The sequence below is a fragment of the Cupressus sempervirens genome, chromosome 3, assembly GCF_028749045.1.
Source record: "Cupressus sempervirens isolate cs-2001-9-10 chromosome 3, ASM2874904v1, whole genome shotgun sequence".
NCBI classification, from domain to species: domain Eukaryota; kingdom Viridiplantae; phylum Streptophyta; class Pinopsida; order Cupressales; family Cupressaceae; genus Cupressus; species Cupressus sempervirens.
In genome coordinates, this window is record NC_143120.1 from 817,795,731 (window position 1) to 817,816,219 (window position 20,489).

The 20,489-nt window shown below is 33.9% G+C and overlaps 1 protein-coding gene across 1 annotated transcript; it reads right to left on the reverse strand.

Annotated features, from left to right (window-relative positions):
* Positions 1-17,120: 17,120 nt before the first annotated feature.
* Positions 17,121-19,463, reverse strand: LOC149569292 (putative pectate lyase 5). The gene is made up of 5 exons (XM_089822017.1): positions 19,249-19,463; positions 18,032-18,668; positions 17,837-17,940; positions 17,575-17,713; positions 17,121-17,490 (listed from the first exon to the last, which is right to left on the reverse strand). The coding sequence occupies exons 1-5, from the start codon at positions 19,413-19,415 to the stop codon at positions 17,269-17,271; spliced, it is 1,269 nt and encodes a 422-aa protein (XP_089678143.1). The 5' UTR covers positions 19,416-19,463; the 3' UTR covers positions 17,121-17,268.
* Between the last annotated feature and the right edge of the window lie 1,026 nt (positions 19,464-20,489).

Consider the following 20,489-nt stretch of genomic DNA (forward strand, 5'->3'; position numbering starts at 1 on the left):
GGATATAATCAAGTGATGGTCAATGAAGAAGATCAACTAAAGACATCTTTTACAACTAAATGGGGAACTTTTGCCTCTAAAGAATGCCTTTTGGACTGATTAATGCAGGTGCTACATTTCAGGGAGCCATGGATGAAGCTTTTAAGGAATTGGTCAATAAGTGTATAGTTATCTACATGGATGACTTAACTATACTTCAAAGGATTGAAGCACTCACATTGTTGATTTAAGGCAGGTATTGAATAGATGTTGTAAATACAACATATCTCTCAATCCCAAGAAATGTTCATTTGGGGTCACTAAAGGAAATCTCTTGGGTCATATCATTTCTGAAGCCCAAATATCCATTGATCCTGATAGAGTTGAGGCCATTCTGAAGTTATCACCTCCTCATAGTTGAAAAGAACTCAAGTATTTCTTCGAGAAGATAAAATTTGTATGAAAATTTATAAGTGGATTTGCAGAGATAGTTCATCTCGTTAATGATTTACTCAAAAAGGGGGCTAAGACAGAATGGGTTCCAGAAATTAAAAAATCATTTGAGGATATCAAAATGGCCATTTCCATGGCCCTAGTTCTGACCTAAGTCTTGACTACAAATTACCTTTTAAGATATATTCTTTTGCTTTAGAGCACTCGTGCACTAGGATCTTGATGTAGAAGAGAGAAAAGGAAGATGAAAGACCGATTGCTTTTATGAGCTATCCTCTGAGAAATGCTGAGTTGAATTATTCCAACCTTGACAAATAGTCTTTTACTTTGATCAAGGAAGTAAAGAAGTTCTGCCATTACATTCTAAGAAGTAAGGTGTATGCAATCGTACCTAATCTAGCAGTAAAGACATTATTGATGCAAAATGAACTTAGTGAAAGATGAGAAAATTGATTGGCAATACTCCAAGAATTTGATTTAGAGATTCAACCCATGTAGCTATTTAGAGGTCAAGGAGTATCAAAAATGATAGTAGATAACCAAATTGAAGATGAAAAGAAATTCAGATTTTATGATGAAATAGATATGGAAGATCAAAAGAAGATTGTAGCATCTCAAGTTGATATCAATCAAGGTATGATAAAAGATGTTTTGCACTAGGATATTGTTTACTACCATTTACAAAATTAGTGCCCCAGTTGGATGAATAGTTCACAACGCAAGGGACTCAAAATGAAGTGTGAGTCCTATAGGTTGCATGATAGAAAGTTATATAAGAGGAATTATGAAGGAATCTACCTAAAGTGCCTAGGATGTGAGGAAGCAAAGGGAGTTTTAGAATAGTTTCATGATAAGTATGGTACAGGGCATGATTTTTTAGAGGCAAGTACTCATATGATTTTAAGATCAGTTTGTTTTTGGCCTACAATATTCAAAGAAACCTTTGAGCACGTACATTCTTGTCATATTTGTCAAACTAGTGCCAATAGAGAAAGACACCTAGTAATGCCATTACAACACGTCTATGAGGTACGCCCCTTTGCAAAGTGGAGGATGGATTTCATTGGTCCAGTTAATCCACCATCATCTATTGGACACACTTATATTCTCATAGCCACAAATTGTTGTACAAGATGGACAAAAGAAAAAACTTTCAAAAATTGCATTGTTAAAGTGGTAATGGACTTCTTGGAGGAACACATTATTGCTAGATTTGGGATGCCATTCACTTTAGTGTGTGATAACTGATCAGCTTTTGCATCAGTATTCTTAATTGAATGGTCATTTGAAAATGATATTATTATCATATTCTCATCAAATTATTATCCACAAGGGAATGGTGTAGCCAAATCTATGAACAAGAAGTTGATCACAGTAATAAGATGATTATTGAAGGAGAATCCTAAAGATTGGCATATGCAACTCAAATATGCTCTATTGACCAATTAAGTAAGGGTCAAGAATGCTTTGGGGACTTCTTCATACTTGCTTGTCTATGGACAAGAGCTAGTATTCTCGCTTAATCTCAAAATTCATATTTTGAAATTCATGAGTGGGTATGTTGAAGATACAGAAAAAGTACAAATCAGATTGATGAATCTTTTAGATATGGATGAGAAATAGATAGCTACATTGGAGCACATGGCTAAACATCAAGCTATCATCAAGAGGCAGTTTGAAAAGAGGTTCATGATAAAGTCTTTCAAGATTTCTAACCTTTTTCTACTCTGCAATAAGGCGAAAGAAAAGTTGGGTAGCCACACAAAGTTTCAATGCTTGTGGATTGGTCCTTATTAGATTGCAGAAATTCTAGGAGAAAACACTTTTAGGTTGAGTTCCTTATAGGGGGAATTAGTTTTGCTGCTAGCCAATGGGAAATTTTTGAAACATTACTTTAAAGCCTAGAAGATTGAAAAAAATAAAAAATAAAAAATAAATTAAGATATATTTTATTTCTGCAAGTGTGTTTATTTTTTGCAAGTGTGTTTGCTTTCAGTTGTGTGTTTGTTTTCAAAGCTGCATCAATCCAGGGGGTAGGTGCACTCAAGATTTTATCTTAACTTATCTCACTAACTTATCTTTTGGTTCCAATTTTAGGAAGAGGTATTTCTTTGTCAAAAAATTCTAATGATTTTGTTTCTTATACCAACTAATGAATGGACATTACTTGCGGTAATAGAGGACTTTTAGTCTTGAATTTAGACTTGCAGATTAACACGTTCTCAACACTTTTCAAATTTAAAAATTTATTGTTTTAGGTGTTGTTAAATCAAGGTTGAAGATAGCAAGGAATAATCCAAACCCCATTTCCTTCAAACAGAAAGGTCTTCTCAAAGGATTGCTAAGATCATTGTTTGGCGTGAGAGTTTCTAAAAAGTTCTAAAAGTGGAATGCAAGGGATGTTCACAAAAGGATCAAATCCATGAAATGAAATTTATGTCTTTGCTATACAATCTAAGTGTACTTAGGATACATAAAAAAATAAAAAAGGAAGAAAAAGAAAAGAATGGTGTTAAGACTTAAGGATTCTAAAAGATCTAAAAGGGTAATCTAATAAATAGAGACACATTCAAAATGAGCTATCTAGTACCAAAACATTGCTTCATCCAAGAATCAAATGGAAGAATTATGAATTACATGGAGCAATTATTCAAAGGATCACCAAGAAATTCAAATAAAGTGACACCCTAATAAGAGCCCTCAAACTAATTCTCTCATCTAGTCAGACAAAGGGTTGACAAGCAACCTTTATGATGATTCTTGATGAATGAACCAAAAGGGGTGGAAGATTATTTTCATGTTGTCAAAATTTTTTTTATGGAGTGTATCCTAAGATGTAGAAGGAAATGAATATACAGAGCACACACTAAACTTGGAGTTTGAAAATTTTAGAGTTTTTGATCGTGAAGTCATTTGAAATATTACTTGGAATGTCTAAAATTTAGTTGATGTTTAACACATGTTGAAGGAATGTTTGCTGATGAAGAAATGCCTTTTTCATCTCTTCCTTTTATCAGTGCTATTTATTGTGGTTCCATAGCACATGCTCCATTTTAGTCAGAAATGGGGACCCCCTACTTTATTTTTTGGCTTTTTTGAGGCCCTAGTCCAGGGTCTAAGTTATTTTGAGGTCTTATATAGTCTCCTATCTTATATTTAGATCTTGATAGAGAAACCTAGATGCTGAGAAAATCAAAATTCTTAATGAGGAGATGAGTCAAAGGTGTAAAATTTTAAGGCACACCAACACACCTTATCTAGTGCACTAGTGTTCCAAAGATAGGGGAAAGTACATCACCTTTGGTGATGCATAGATGCGCAATAGTACACATGTGCAGTACCAAAGGTTAGTGGGGTCTATATAAGCCCCCATCCCAATCATCCTTAACTTACCTCTACGTTCATTTGTTTTTGTTCCTTCCTCCATTTGCCAACACTCTCGTTCTATAGCTCTGCACAAAACTAGTTCCGCACCTACAAAACTTGCAACATGTGAGGTGTGGTTCCTTAACTACACCTTGTGCAAAGCAAAAATGACATAAAGTTTAAATTTGGTGAGCATCAGTGCACCTACTTTGGTGCACTAATGTGCAACAATTTCTTGTAGAAAACTCACATAAAACGTAAAACAAAGGCAGAGACCCAGGCCAGGTGCACACTAGCACACCCAACCTAGTGCACAAGTGCGCACCTGAATAAACAACAAAAGTATAAAAAACTTCATTAAATTGTAAAAAAATTGAAGTTGGGTGCGTATTAGTGCACCTCCTTGGGTGTGCTAATGCACACAGACTCTAAACTTAAAAAAACAACAAAACTAAAAATAACCCAAACATAAAGCGCTAAAGGTTTAGGTGCACATTAGCGCACCTAATGTGGTCCACTAGTCCACACCTAAAGATTTCAAACAAATTTCAAAAAATTAAAATATTGTGCATCAGACGCATCTTCCTAGTGTGCCTAGTGCACCATTTTTTTCATTTTATGGGTAAAACACAAAGTCTTTATGTTTTTTAGTAGTTTTTCTTTGCAAATATTGTTCATTTTAAACGTTAGGGTTTGAATTTTTTTCATATTATTTTAATCTCAGACTAATGGGTGCCATTTTTGTGTAGATATAATGGCATCTTCATCAAGCGAGAAAATGGCTTTGAAACTTGTGGTCTTCAAGTTCCAAGGCATTTTGACATAATTGAGATTCCAAGATGACTACTTATAAATCAATGATACAGAATTGGGACACACACATTCGGGGGAATTCCTTAAAATTTGCAACAAACCCACTAAGAGGTCTGCTATGGTCTCAACACTTATCTGATCAGGATTGGTTAATGTAGTGTTACACCTAGTATTGGTGCAATCTTTAAAGCTCCTAATGATGCTTGTAGAACACTTTATCTATAAAGAAAGGGTGGTGAAGAGTGTGACTGGAGAAATTGTCCTTGATCTTTGACTTGACAACATTGAGAGGGTATTCCATCTCCCACATGTAGATCAATTTATCAAGATAACCTATGAGGCAATAGATAGGTGGTACAGCGAACACTTAAAAGAGGCTTCTAAGATTACCCAATCTTCTTACCTTATAGAGAAGACTACTCTAGGAAAGACAACTGACAAAGTAGACATGACCAGAAGATATATGAAGGAAGACATTTGGTACTAAGTTGTACTTGCTAGTAGCTAGACATTTGAACATCTTCATGATGCATTTCATTGAGACCATCAAGATAGAAAAACTGCAACTTGATTGGGCCTCTACTTTGAGTGAAAATTTATGTGAATAGTTGGAGGTGGTAAAGAATAAAAGGAATTTTTATATGATGTCATATCTAGTATACTTGTTAGCCATAAGGGAAAGAGATTATCCTAGGTTGTATAGAAGAGGTAGCATGCAAGATCCAAATGCATGGTCATACATCATCTACCCTCAGTTGGTGAAGAAGAAGCTCTTAGAGCAAGGTAAAGAGTATAGAGTTATGAATGGTGCATTTATATTTTCCATCATCTAATTCATAGAGGGAGATTATGCAAAGAGGTTATCAGAGGATGTAGTGGCATAGATAATAGTACTCAGAGAATATTACTTCTAGTTCAAAACCTTTACATATCTAAGGGTAGTTGTGATGACTATCAACCCAAATAAGCTTCCAAGGTACCCTTGTGATAGACTTGTTCTCTTGGAGATTTCTCAACAAATCGATTCTACATATGACAAGGTCAGAAAATAACACAAACATTGCTAGACATGGCCTTTAACCATAACACCTTTTTAGGTGAAACATAAGCAATATATTCCTTCTTTTGAGTGTGAATGGGATTAGTATCCCTTGGAAGAGTACAATTCTACACAACCATTTTTGATAACATCGAGAGAGTACAATATCTAGTAGGTAAAGAATTCACACATGAAGAAGCCATCGAGGACCACTTGATGAATGCTACAAATGACTACGATATCAAAATAAGGGATTATTTTAGAATGACTTTGTATTTGGAAAAAAAGGCTTTAAAAATAAAGATTCCATTACAGATATTGCAAAAAGACTTAGGGGAGCTGCTTGACCCTTTGTTCAACCAAGATAAATTGGGGAATAACCCATTGTGAATGTTGAGGTTGTTAGGGAAGATAATGTTGATATTAACCATAAGATGAGACATGTCATCAAAATTATGTAGGATTGGATCAAGAAACCATTCAAACTTGATCCAATACCTGAGACAATAATTTTTCATGCACAGACCTGCCCAGCCAAAGGTAGAGGGAAGAAAGTCACCATCCCTACTTTTGCAACTTAGTCACCAATTAGGCCTGAAATGTTATACCCACTTGATAGACTAGTTGGATACTATTACCCTTAGGAGAGAAAAGGAAATGGCAAAAGAAAGAGGAGTTCTCCTCAAAGAGTCGATCCAGAGGAAGGTGAAATCTCAGTATCGCCATAGTAAGAAGAAGAAAATATATAAGGGTCCAAGGATATTGGGGCACCACAGGTTCAAATTGACCCACAGCTTCCACCAGCTATTGCACCAAGCCAAACAAAGATCAAAGTTGAGATTCAAGAGGTTTCTCCACCTCGACAGACAGAACAAGCATCCTCTTATGCCCCTAAGAAAGGAAGAAATATTAAAACCCCTATCAAGAAAGGCAAAGGGTGATTAGTAGGGTAGTGACTTTCCCATCTATCCTGAAACCCATTCCTAAAGAAGAAGAAGAAGAAGAAGAGGATGATGAGGATAATGTACCTTTAAATAGAAGAACACAGCTAGTAAGAGCCACATAACAAGAAAGAAGAAGAAGTTCCACTATTACATGGCCCAATTGCAAAAGAATCTCTGCAAACAACTACATTAGAGGATGAAATGCAACAATGGATTGATGAGAAAGATGTGGACGGTATTGATATTTAAGATGTTAGATTTTGATTTTATGCTCGTAGGTATGAAATTAGTGGGAGACAAAATTAGGGATACCCTGAAAGATAAGCCCTAACATGAAGATTGGACACAAGTGCCACCAGAATCACAAGGTCTAGAAATAACTCATTCATCCCCATTACAAGTTTCAATTGTGGACAAAGGCTCTTCTACTCTACTGCCTCCATGTACCAAAGAAGAAAAAATTCAAAACGAGCAGGAGGAAGAACCACAACAAATTTCAACTGATGAAGTGCTTAGGGAAGGGCAAATGGTTGAATATCCTCAGCAAGCCTCCTAGGACATTGAGGTAAGAACTATGGGCTCCACTAAAATAGAAGCTATAGATGGAGATCCATCACAGAGGGAAAGAACACCATAGAGGAGCAATAAGGGAAAAGGGGTGGCAGAGAAAACTCCTTCATCCTCAAGAAGTAGGCCTTCAGTGGAATGAGTCCCAAGGTGGTTACACAAAGAAATGATAAGAAGTAAAAGGCCACAATTCAATACTGATGAAGAGGATATGATTGAGTTGATTGAGGTTCTAAGAAAGCCTGAGTTCCCATGAAAAGAGGCTTGAGCATTAGCATTCATCAACAGTGATCAAAATCAAGATTTATTTGCATAAGTTGCTATTACTCCTCCTAATGCTGATGTAGAAGACCTAACTCCACAAGATTATCAAATCAGAGAGATTATGCTTGGAAAGCTCACATTGGATACTGCCAAGTTGATGGTCACAATGGGGTTGAAGGAGGCATTTAGGAGTTTGGAACAAGAAGGAGAAAAACTAATAACGCTTTGTAGGAAAAATGAAATCCTAAAAGGATATTTAGCGAAAGTTGTTGGTCCCTTGAATCCCAGAAACCCTGAGGAGACTCTGAATACTACACTTGAGAGAAGAGATGGGGTAGGAGTATAGTTGGATCCATTTTTGAATACCTATCAGCAATGGTATAAAAGTTTTGAGAAAAAGGGCATTTTGATCATCCAAGGAAATCTAAAGCTACTTCATGTTATGCAAGAAAATGTGGATAAAATGGTAGCAATTTTGAAGTAGTATTTCAGGATTATGGAAGTGGTACATACCTGGCAGAAAGATTTATAGATACTATAGGCAATAAAAGGACAAAGAAATAGAATGCTTATGGGTGTATATACTAGAGAAGAGTTAGATTTTCTTGATGATTGGATAGAGAAAATAGCAGATAGTAATAATGTAATGGAATCATTACATGTGGAGATCCATCGACTCAAGGACCAAACCTGAAAGATTTATAGATACTATAGGCAATAAAAGGACAAAGAAATAGAATGCTTATGGGTGTATATACTAGAGAAGAGTTAGATTTTCTTGATGATTGGATAGAGAAAATAGCAGATAGTAATAATGTAATGGAATCATTACATGTGGAGATCCATCGACTCAAGGACCAAACCTGAGAGAAAATTTTATAAGCATAGAAAAATTGTATTGATGCATGTATTGACATATTCGAAGATGATACATACAAGAAATTGATACTAGTAGAGGTAGTAGTCAAGAAATTCAGGAAGATTTTTAGTTTCTACTGGTGATGACATTCAGCAAGCCTTTAGAATAGAAAAATCCTTACTAGAGTTAGATACTAAACTCAGGGATTTTTCTGAGACCCGTAGAGAGGTAGATAACTATAGGCAAAAGTTCAAGGATAAATATAATTCCCTAGATCTATTAGATGTAACTAAGGTCGTCGAGATTATTGATAAATTCAAGGGCAAACATCTAGACATAGCTTTAGTATGAAAGGGGACAAAACCTAGAAGCCAAAATTTCAATTTTGACATTTGGTGAAGTTTTTACATTTTTTGGACCTTTGAGGTGCACTAGTGCACTGCTAGATGGGTGCCAGTGCTCTTTTTGTCACAAAGTGTTGGAAGATTTTTGGAGAAGTCAGAGGTGCACAGGTGTGTTGGTGCATTTTCTTCGAAGATGAGTTGGTGCATTTTTTTCTAGAGATGTACTGACAGTTAACTGCTTGTTCCAAGATTAGAGCTTTCCATGCATCAAAAATGCATTTTAATAGTAATTTAACTTTGACAGACGCCCAGTGAAGGTCTAGTTTCAATTTTTGACACTTCTAGACACTTCTACTTTGACTGAAGGCTTCCTTCTTCTTATTTTCTCTCAAATTATTTGTTTTATGACATGTAAAGGCTCATGTATCCAATTAATAGATATAAAAATGGATGGAGTCCTACTAAGCACCAGTTAGGTTGTAAGTTTGCACATAATTAGTTTATTTTAATAAATTAAGAGCATATTATTGCATGAAGATATCTCTCACTCCCAACACAAATTGAGGAGATGATTTCTCATAACTATAGGATTGTAATATGTAATCGGGGATACCATTATTTTGTAATAATATATGATTTTGGTGCTCACATTTGGAGTGTAGTGATTTTTTCCTAAATGTGTCATTGTTTTGTGAACTTATTTTCATGGAATTGTGATTGAGCGAAAATTTTATTGCTTTATTTCTAGTTGTGCAATCTTTTAATTTTGGTGTTTGCTACAATTTAATGAATTTCGCTGATGTATCTAGCTCGAGAAGAAATCACCAAATTGTGCCTGCATAACTCTTTGTCTTGCATGAGTGTACTTTTCAAGGCCTTGTGATTTGATGAAGAGTGAAACATCATACAGTTATTAAGTTTCCCATCGACGATTGCATCTATGGAATCAAGGAAGCCTTGCTCCTATTTTCATTGGTTAGCCACCAATTTCTTCGAAAGCTTATCTTGTAGATGTGTTGTTTTCTTTAGCCTATGTCCATTAGGATTTTACTTTCACATTATTTTATTTAAAGTTCTTGTTATTTTCTTTACTAACCCCTTGTTAATTTAGGAATTCATATTAGTTGCATTGTTAGGTTATAGTTCTTTTGTGTTTTATTTTGAAGTAGCAAACAGATTCTACATATCATCTAAAATCATTTGAACTAGCAAAGACCTCCTCGTGAACAAAAAAATTATCTTCAAATGAGCAGATTTTAGTAGGTCGCAAGATCACCCAGAACCTTGGAGTTGATGTAAAAGATTGACTTTTCAAGAGAGGAGTTCAAAAGAATTCCTACCATTTACCATCGTGCATAACGATAGCTCAACACTATGGTGAAGGACTTAATTATAATCTATTGAGTGTGTCACAATTGAATAATTTGGGATGTAAGGTTGTGTTTGAAAACAAGATTGCTAAGATATATGATAGTGATGGGAAATTGATGGGAAAGGGTGATCTAACTATAAGTAATCTATTCTATCTGGATATAGAGGATGCTACTTGTCCTGTTGTAAAATTTGATGATGTGTGGTTGTGGCACAAAAGGTTATGTCATATCAATTTTGATAACTTGGTCAGTATCAGTAACATGAGAAAAGTTAGAGGTTTGCCTAAGTTGAATAAGCCTGATAATGTAATGTGCAAAGAATGTCAGTTAGGCAAAATGATAAAGTCAAGTTTTAAGAGTAAAAATTATACCTCTAAATCAATACTAGAGATTGTTCATACTGACTTGTATGGTCCAATTGATGTGCAAAGCTACAAAGGAGATAAGTACATTATGCTGCTTATTGATGATTATTCTAGAATGATGACAGTTATGTTTTTGAAATAGAGTTTTGATAATTTTCAAATGTTTAAGTGGTACTTAGCAAGAGTTGAAAAATTAAAAAGTAAAAGTATAAAGTATTTGAGATTTGACAAAGGAGGAGAATTCACATCAAATGATTTTGAGATGTTTTGTAATGACAGATGAATCAAAAGACATACATCTGCACGTAGAACAACTCTACAAAATGGAATAGCTAAAAGAAGGAACATATCTATAATGGATTGTGCTAGAAAACTCATGATAGAGAAGAATGTTTCTTTGAAATACTAGAGAGAAGTTGTAAGTACAACTATCTATACCTTGAACCATGTACAAGACAAAAAAGGTACTCATTCAACACCTTTTGAACTATCATATGGATACTCACCCAATGTGAAATATTTTAGGATATTTAGAAGTAAATGTTACATTCTTAAAGACTTCAAGAAATGTAAACTTGATGCAAAAAGTGATGAAGGTATATTCCTAGGATACTCCAAAAGAAGTAAAGCTTATAAGTGTTTAAATACTAACACTAACAAAGTTGTTGAACGTGCAAATGTGAACTTTGATGAATATACAAAAGTACATAAGGCTGAACCTATGAAAGAACTAGAAGAATACAAATCATTTGTATACTTTTAAAAAGGTATGCTTGCTGAAGAAGATGTTACAAATCAAGCTACAAACCAAGAACAAGTTTCAATGACTGCCAAGTCACATCCCATGAATGTCGAGTTGCATTCAAGAAACTAGTTACATTCAAATGTTGAGTTACAGAATGATGTTGAAGCACAATCCAATTTTAAGATTAGTGTACATGAAAGAGATGCTGAATTACATGATAGAGATGCACACATTGACTCAAGCTAAAAAATAAAATGAGGAAATTAGATTTGAATCAAGATTGTTCAAATATGTCAAAAGACATCATCTTACTACTCAAATCATTGGAGATAAAGATGCTAGACCAATGACAAGAAATAGATTGAGAAATGACACATGTTTTTTGAGCATGAAGGAACCCAAATCATTAAGAGATTCATTAGAAGATGTGGACTAGAGTAAAGCCATGGAAGAAGAGATTGGGCAAATAGAGAAAAACAAAACATGGAGTCTAGTTCCTAGACTAGAAGAAAAAAATGTGATTGGCACTAAGTGGGTATTTAGAAAAAAAGTTAGATAAAAATGGTGAAGTCATAAGGAACAAAGAAAGATTAGTTTGCAAGGGATATGCACAAGAAGAAGGAATTGATTATGGAGAGACATTTTCTCCTGTTGCTAGATTGGAAGGAGTAAGAACTTGCTTATTCTACATACAAAGATTTCAAAGCTTATTAGATGGATGTTAAATCTGCATTTCTGAATGTCATATTAGAGGAAGAATTTTACATAGAATAACTAGAAGGTTTTGTTGATGTTAACAATAAGAACATGGTATGTAGACTACACAAAACTCTATACTATTTGAAACAAGTACCAAGAGCATGGTATGAGAGACTTCACAATTATCTTGTGAATATTAGATTTGAAAGGACTGATGATAACAACAATTTATACATGAAAATAAAGAAAGGAAAAGGTATTTTGTTATTTTATTTTTTTGTTGATAATACCATATTTGGAAGTCAAGATGCTTTATCTAAATATTTTGTAAATCAAATGTCTATGTTTGGAGAGATTAACTTTTTTGCGAGTTTACAAGTATATTAGATGAAATATGGTATATACATCACTCAATTAAAGTATGTAAAGGAAATATTTAAAATAATTTGGATTGGAGGATTCCAAACTAGTAAGTACACCTATGGTGACATGACACAAGTTGTCAAAGAATGATGATTCAAATGAGGTGAATCAAACATTGTATAGGTCTATGATTGACAAAATGCAATATGTAGTGCATAGCAGACCTGATATTACATTATCTGTAGGGATAGTTGCAATATTCTCTACTAATCCTAGGGAGAATCACTGGATGGTTATAAAGAGAATAATGAGATATTTGAAAGGAACAGAAGAGTTTGGTCTATACTATAATAAAAATGAAAATTTTGAATTAAGAGCCTACACTGATGTTGATTGGACTAGAAAAATTGATGACAAATAGAGCACTAGTGGAGGAACATTTTTCTTAGGAAATAGGCTAGTTACATGGACTGGCAAGAGAGAAAACTGCACTTCATAATCTATTGCTGAAGCTAAATATGTTGTTGCTATTGTAAATTGTATGAATGTTGTGTGGATCAAACAACTACTTAAAGGAATGAAGGAAGAGATCACAAAACTAGTGACACTTTATTGTGACAATACAAGTGCTATCAATATATCAAAGAATCTTGTGATGCACACAAAGACTAAGCACATTGCAATCAAGTATCATTACTTGAGAGAATTAGTTCAAGATAAAGAGGTCAAGATGGAATATGTCAACACAAAAGAGAAAATTGTTAATAGCTTCACAAAAACATTACCTAAGGATGCTCATGAGTACCTAAGAGGTAAACTAGGGGTGATACCCCTATCAAAGACTATCTAAGTAATGAGAGGAGTGCCCTAAATCAATCAAGTTGATGTTCATATGTTACATGTTGATGCAGAGGATCTTACTTTAGGAGTTGCCTAAAGCAATCAAAGAGCTAAAACTTCAAATCAGTCACAAGCAAGGTGACAGAGGGAGAAAATTGAAGAAACTAAAAAAGCTTATATCTACATGTTAAGATGACAAGTTCTTGGCATTGTTGTCAAAGAGGGAGATAATGATTGATCAAGCCAGTATAATTGCTGAGAGATTGACTGATCTTAGAAGGCGAGAATTGGTGAAGGAGACAATAATTGATGAGGACAACAAAGAGGGAGAAATCCTAACATTTTCCTAGTGAGAGGGAGATACAAGAAGAAACTCAGAGGGAGTTATAAGAAAGAGTTTTGTAACCTAATCAAAAGATGGAAGTTGTTGATAAAGGGAGAGATTTCAATACAAGAAATTACTTTCTTTTAGGTATTTTGTTGGTCTTATTTTTTTAACCTAGTCAGTTTGGTTGAACAAGATGTTTGCCATTTGGTTGACGGGTTTGGTTTTCCATCAATGCCAAAGAGGGAGATTGCAAAGGGAGATTGTATATGCTTTAATCATTGTTTTGTCACTGATGTTAAACCTACTATTTTTTGGTAAGATAACTGCTTACAAGAGTTAAGTACTATCACTTATTTGATTGATGAAGAGGATTTAATCAAAAGATGTAACAATATAACCTAGAGAAAAGGTTGAGTTTTGATTATGTAAAGTAGTACAAGAATTAGTTAAGACAGTGATAACATGATGTATTGATAATCTACTTAAGGTTATAAAGGTTGGGTACACTAAGAAAGTTTAGAAGAATAAGTTACACAAAGTTTTTCTACCAAGCTTGACTAAGTGGATAGTAGGTGCCAAGAAAATTTAGTGCAAGCCAAGAAAAAATTTAGTTGGAGCCGAGTAAAAGTTCATTCTAGTGTATGTCGAGGAAAATAGTGGATGTTGAGTAAAGTTTAGTTGATGTGAGGCACTAGTACACTTTGGTTCGTGCCAAGTGATTTTATAGAGGATGTTGAGCAATGTAGTATGTGTCGAGCATCAAAAGCTAGATAATGCCAAGTTGTTGCATTATTTAGAAGATCATGAATTCGGTGGATCTGAGTTGACAAGTTTGTTTTCTTGGATTATGTAAACCAAGTCAAAGATAAGATTGATGAGCTAGAGGCACAAAATTCAAGGTAAACCATTTTTAGGCAAATTCAAAGAGGATTCTAAGAGAAGTTTCTAGAAGAGATATGGAATGTGGGGTAGATTCATTGTATCCTACCTAATCCATCCAAATCCTAAATTGGACAATGGAGAATGAGCAACAAAAGATCTTAATTTCCTATTTATAAGAATGATTGGTCATGAAGCAAGGTTGTCATGTGCAAGAACCTAAGGAAGACAAGAAGTCAAGAGTTTTGCTTCATCAAGTGGCCTAAGAGAAGAGTCTGCAATGGCATGTTAAGCAAGAAGGCTTAAGGATATGAATGCTTGAAGGGTTAACAAGCTATCAAAGCTATAATGCATGAAGGCCAAGCAGAATGGAGGACTGAACAATGATTTGTAATCTGCAAATGAAGTTGTAAGTTTTTATCAAATCAAAGTCTTACTATTACTATCTAATAATTTTCTTAGTCTAGGGTAAATCCTTTGGATTAAGGTTAACCTAACAATCATTTGTAAATCCTTTAACTGGGTTATTCTAAATTATTCCAAAATAACATAGTTCATACATTTAATATTTTTTAATTTTTAAATATATGAGAGTAAGGGTTACTATTGTGGATTTTACTATGGTTATAGTTAATAAACTATTAGTAGGGTTACGATTAAGGTTTATATTAAGTTCAAAGGTAAGGTTGGGATATTATTTGAATTTTAATCTATAATTATATAATGGTAAGGATTAGTGTTATAGCTATACTTAGTATGACACTTAGTGCTACTATTACGATTAAGGTTAGAGTTAGGGTTATGATTAATGTTATAGTTAGGGTAACAACTAAGGTCAATGATGTAATTAGAGTTAGTCTTAGGGTTAGGGTTAAAATGATAGCTAATCTTAGAATTTTGACTTTTGTATTAAATACTTATGTATTCATAGATTTGTTTAAATATTTTATCAAAGTATTAGTTTTAGTTATGAGTGGGTGTGTAATATTGAGTAAAGAGGAGGACATGTATTTTGAGAGAGAGAGAGAGAGAGAGAGAGAGAGAGAGAGAGAGAGAGAGAGAGAGAGAGAGAGAGAGAGAGAGAGAGAGAGAGAGAGAGAAGTGTGTTTTTAAATTTATTTGTCCACAATCAACTCAAAAAAGTACTTTGTCTAATGGTTACTATTTATATCTCTTAGTGTATGCTGACTATTAAAATTATTAGCTTCAACACTATCTTAGATATCATGTTTTGTTACATTATCATCTTAGCATGTGCATACATCATACTACACTACACTTCATGACACTGCCATTTTCAAGTTTCTAGGGATCATTGTGCAAGATCAAGTACATGTCAAGGATTCCTTTTGGAGAAGCACAAAGCTTCATAGTTTGTTGTAAAAGAAATCTAACAATGTTTTCACCTATAATATTCTCCAATAAGATTGTTGTTAGGATCTCCCACTAAAGTTATTGTTTGCTAAGTTTTTTTATCATTATATTCGACCTTATGGTCTCTTATAAAGAAATAATTTTCTTACATTCTATCTATCTTTTACTTGTGCACTTAAAATTGTTTCAAAATCCACCAACATGACTCTATTCTTCTATATTTAATAGAAAAGGAGGTATTGAATTTGATTCATGCTTGATTATGTGTGGGGATGTCTAAACCATTACATATGACATAGTACCTTGAAATATCACTACATTGATTAGAAAAAAAAGAGTGATAAAGATCATCATTTGTTGTTAATATTTTTATTTGAATTCACATGGAATAAAAACATTATAAACTGACTTTTCTATTATATGATTTTCCATATATGCAAAATAAATTCATAATATACAAGTTTGGACCATTATATACAAAAAAATATAGGACTTCTTTATAGCATATAGATCTTATTCTCCTCATCACTATCAAATCAAATTTTAATTTATAATACAATTATGCTTACAATCTTGCTTAGTGTAATAAGATCTAATCCACTTCAACAATTTAATTTAGTTTGAATTAATTAAAACAATATGATAGCATTTAATTTATTGGCATGAAATAACCTCTAAACTAATTAAATCCTACTTTTCTCTTCAAAGCTTTATACCCAATTTAATTTATTAAACCGATAGACTTTAGGTGAGAATTTTGTGCCCAAAAATAACCTTTTATTTTTGTTGTCACCGGCTTCTTGCAATTTTTTTTTCCATCAAATTAATCTATATTTTTGTTCAGGAAATTCAATTTTGATTTTAATTTTTTTTAATATTGATTTAGTTTATAAAATCTTTTTAGTTTATTCTAAAAATTAATTTAATTTTTAATTTTTTAAGTTTTTACTTTTTATAATCATTTTAGTTTATTTTTTGTCTTATTTTTATTTGTTCTATTTTTTCATAATATATTTTTAATGTACAGATTTTTAAAAATATTTTATAGATGATAATTTTATTCATATATGATAAATTAAATATAAATATTTTCACATATATTATAAATTTAAATTAAATTTTATTTAAATTAATAATTAAGTTTAATTTAATTTATTCTCACTAAATTATATTTAAAAAATAATTTTATTACATACAAACACAAACCCTTCTCAATTGCAAGTTTATAAAAGATGTTATGGCACGACATTATCCGATTTACGTCCCACTCTCCTAACATTACTTTTATATTAAATAATATTAAAGGAAAAATCAAACTCAGAAGTTCACTCTAATCCCGTGGAAGTGAAAGATATTTACCATCGTCGTGTAGAAGAATGCGCGGTGCACACAAATACATAGAAAATCAATTACTATAAGGCCTTGTACACCCCTCACTTTTGAGAAGCGCTGCGATCCGTGCAAATAACTTGTTTTAAGCGGCAACCAAGATTTTGATACATTCCAATTTACTAGAACGCCGAAGATTCTAAACAGACCAAATAAAATCAACTGATAAACATTAATTATACACGATAATATCATCTGGAGAAGGAAAGATACATCATTCCGTGCCTTCAAGTTAGAGAATCGTAGGATGCCTAACATTTTGTCTAATAATGCATGTCTTTTGGTCTAACAGCGGGAACCTTTCTTGCAGGGAAGAACACCTGAAGCTGCAGTGACGGAGCCCACAATAGATGATGGCCTTGCCGCCATACTGGAAGCTTTTGCATAGCTTGAAGACGCTCCGGCCCCTGATGCTGTAAAGAATGCCCCGTTTAACATAAGATCTCCCTCAGATCTCCAATTCCAGTTCTTCCAAGTGGCTTCTGGTGCATCTTCATGCTTCGTCACCTGCCCATGACCCATCACCATCATTATCCTGCATTCATCGTATACAAAAGATACCAAGAGACATTATTTGTACAGCTATTTCACCTCCTTGTCAAATGCACTGTTGGGGGCAAGGAATCTGTTGCCCTGGCTGTTAATGGTTGGGTTTGCACTCCCACCGATGGCGTACATTTCCCAGTGGGTGTAATCATTGTTCACCACGTGAAAATACCCATGTCGGCATCTGCCACACAACATATATTATCTTAAGGTCTAGATAGGGAATATAAAAATAAACATTCACAAGTGGGATAGTGGGCGTTGGGAAAGAAAAATAATTTAATAATATTGTTATTGTTTCTCAAACCTGGGCATGCGCTGAACGAGTCCTTCTCCGAAGTGGTTGAATGCAACTGTCACTTGCATTTTGACGTCTTGGGTATACTCATCGCTGTGTCCTAGGAGCATTACCTGAATTAAAGATCCATTGAAACAGTTATTTGCAAATTGTGAGTTATTAAAAAAATTGATTGTATGACTTTTGAAATCAACAAGTGAGCACCTTGTCATGGTGAGTGAAAAAGTTGTTTGAAATTGTGATTGCAGTGGAACCCATGATTGCATCGATCAGTCCATCTGCACAATTTGACAATGAACAGTGATCCACCCAAATTGCGCTTGATCCAAAGATGGAAACCCCATCTCCATCACTTCTGGTTCTGTAACCATAATGGGTTGGGGAGCTCCTAACATTTGTATTTCCCGTAGGTTTACAGTCATGAATATGAACTCCATGAATGATGATATTGTTCACGTATTGTATTGTAATGCAAGCTCCATTCGCTATATGAACGTTGGCTCCTCTACCATCAATAGTCTTATAACTGTTCATGATAAGCTCTTCCTTCAGCTGGATGACCATGTCTCTTTGGAAAATGATCCAGAGAGGCTCGGTTTGAATGACAGCGTGGCGCAGAGTGCCGGGCCGGGGAGTAACTGGGTCATAATCATTGGAATCTGTGACCACATAAAATCTACCATTTTTACCTCCAATGGCATGTTTGCCAAATCCAATGGCACAGTCAGCAAGCCTCTTTCTGTTATTAACCCAGTTGGGATCACACCGCCAACAGTCATCAATTGGGTTCCCCGTTCCACACGACAGATAGCTCAGCTGCCTTTTCGAACTGTTCAGAGTCCTGCAAGGAAGCTCTTGTTAGGATCCCAATTATCTATAACTATGAAAGAAATCAACAAAAACAGCTCAAATTGTTATAATATAGTTGAAAAGCACTGCCACGAACTGCGCATATCAGAATAGATAAACAAAGGGGAACTTTATTTCATTGGTTGAACTGGCTAATTCATTAAGAAAAAAACAGCGAACAGAACAAGACTCAAACTTCGTTGTTTTATTAACTAATTTCATAAACTCAAAATACTTTTTGACAGCTTTTTTCTTACACTGAATCTATCTCTATTATAATAATTAATACATAAACTATCCAATTTTATGACAATATGGGGGATGTAAATTTGATCTTTTGTATTCATTAGATCCAAGAAAAATGTTATAGAGAATGAAGTAAAGAAATAACAGAGCCACAGCGTAAGACTAAATGGAAGCACGTTCAATAAGTTTCCCAAGATGTCTGACTTATTTCTCACGTTATAGTCCGAACTTACATAAAGACGTGAAATTTCACTTTCGTTTACGACCTTTCATAAATGCTCTAAAATGTTTCATTTTCAAAAGTATTTCAAAGTCGATATGCTTACCTTTCAACCATTTGAACGACACGCTCTGGCTTCTCAACGTGATATTTAGCACCATTTTCAGCCTCCACACTCATATTTGCAGAAGTTACAAATGGTTTCGCCATTACTAAGTAGAAAGAAAAAGCAAGAAAAATAAGCAGTTGCTGTAAAGCTTGACCGTCGCCCATTTTGAATGAACAAAGACCTTTGAATGAGTTATATGACAAAGTAATATATTTCCCCCATCTTATATAGAAATTAAGCCGTCGTAAAATCTGCAGGAAACGGGGAATCTGTTGACAAAACGGTAAATTGCACGTTATGGCGTTGCTATTATTACGGGTAAATCACATGGATGACATCTAGGACGTAAATGATAACCTTAACATTACTTCAAAATATTAGCAGATATTTGACTTGCAAGGTGAACAAAATGACAAAACATTCCGAAGCTTTTATGTGGATTTCAAGGCCGAAGTATTTATGAAATGACAAATATAGAAAAAAGAATAAAAATGGGCATGCACATTTCGTGGAAGAAAATCAATCTAGATACAAACTTTCAAGGATGCTTGGAGCGGACGTTGCATCTTTATTCTTGTCTAATTTCTATGGTGGGCTTATGTTTGGCGGTTCTGCACATGACCCGTATTTTGAGGCCGTACAGATATTGATTTCATAATCTTTGGTTTGAACAGCAATTTGAAAAGGATGCCTTTTGTTCCCTTTTCGAGAAAGGAAAAACAATTTTCATCTTCAAAGCAAATTTAGTTGATTAGTTTATTAGGATATCACATTCTGCTCGACCACTCTCGGTCTTACGCGTTGCATGTTGGCTTAGTCCGTGAATAGATAGCGCAGTGGTTACGTTTTCAGGAATAAATTATCATGCTGACATGGTTCTAATAGAATACAGGTGGTGTGTAAATTGATACATAAGATAACAAAATATATAATCTGTTTGTAGGGGCAAATATCTTTCATTAAAAATTTGTCTAAATAAAAATACAAAGTTCATATCTTTACTTAATTGTAATAAATCTTTAATTTTTTTGGTCGGCAATAGGCTAAAGCTATGGTTAATTATCATTATTTGTTGTGGTTAATTATTGTTTTATCAGTTAAAGACTCATAATTTATCCGTGTATGTAGGCTCTTGCCTCTAATATACCTTTGATTGTTGTATTATGTTGAGAAGATAATAATAATATAATAATACTTTAAAAAAATATATTATAATAAAAAAATGGTAATATATTAAT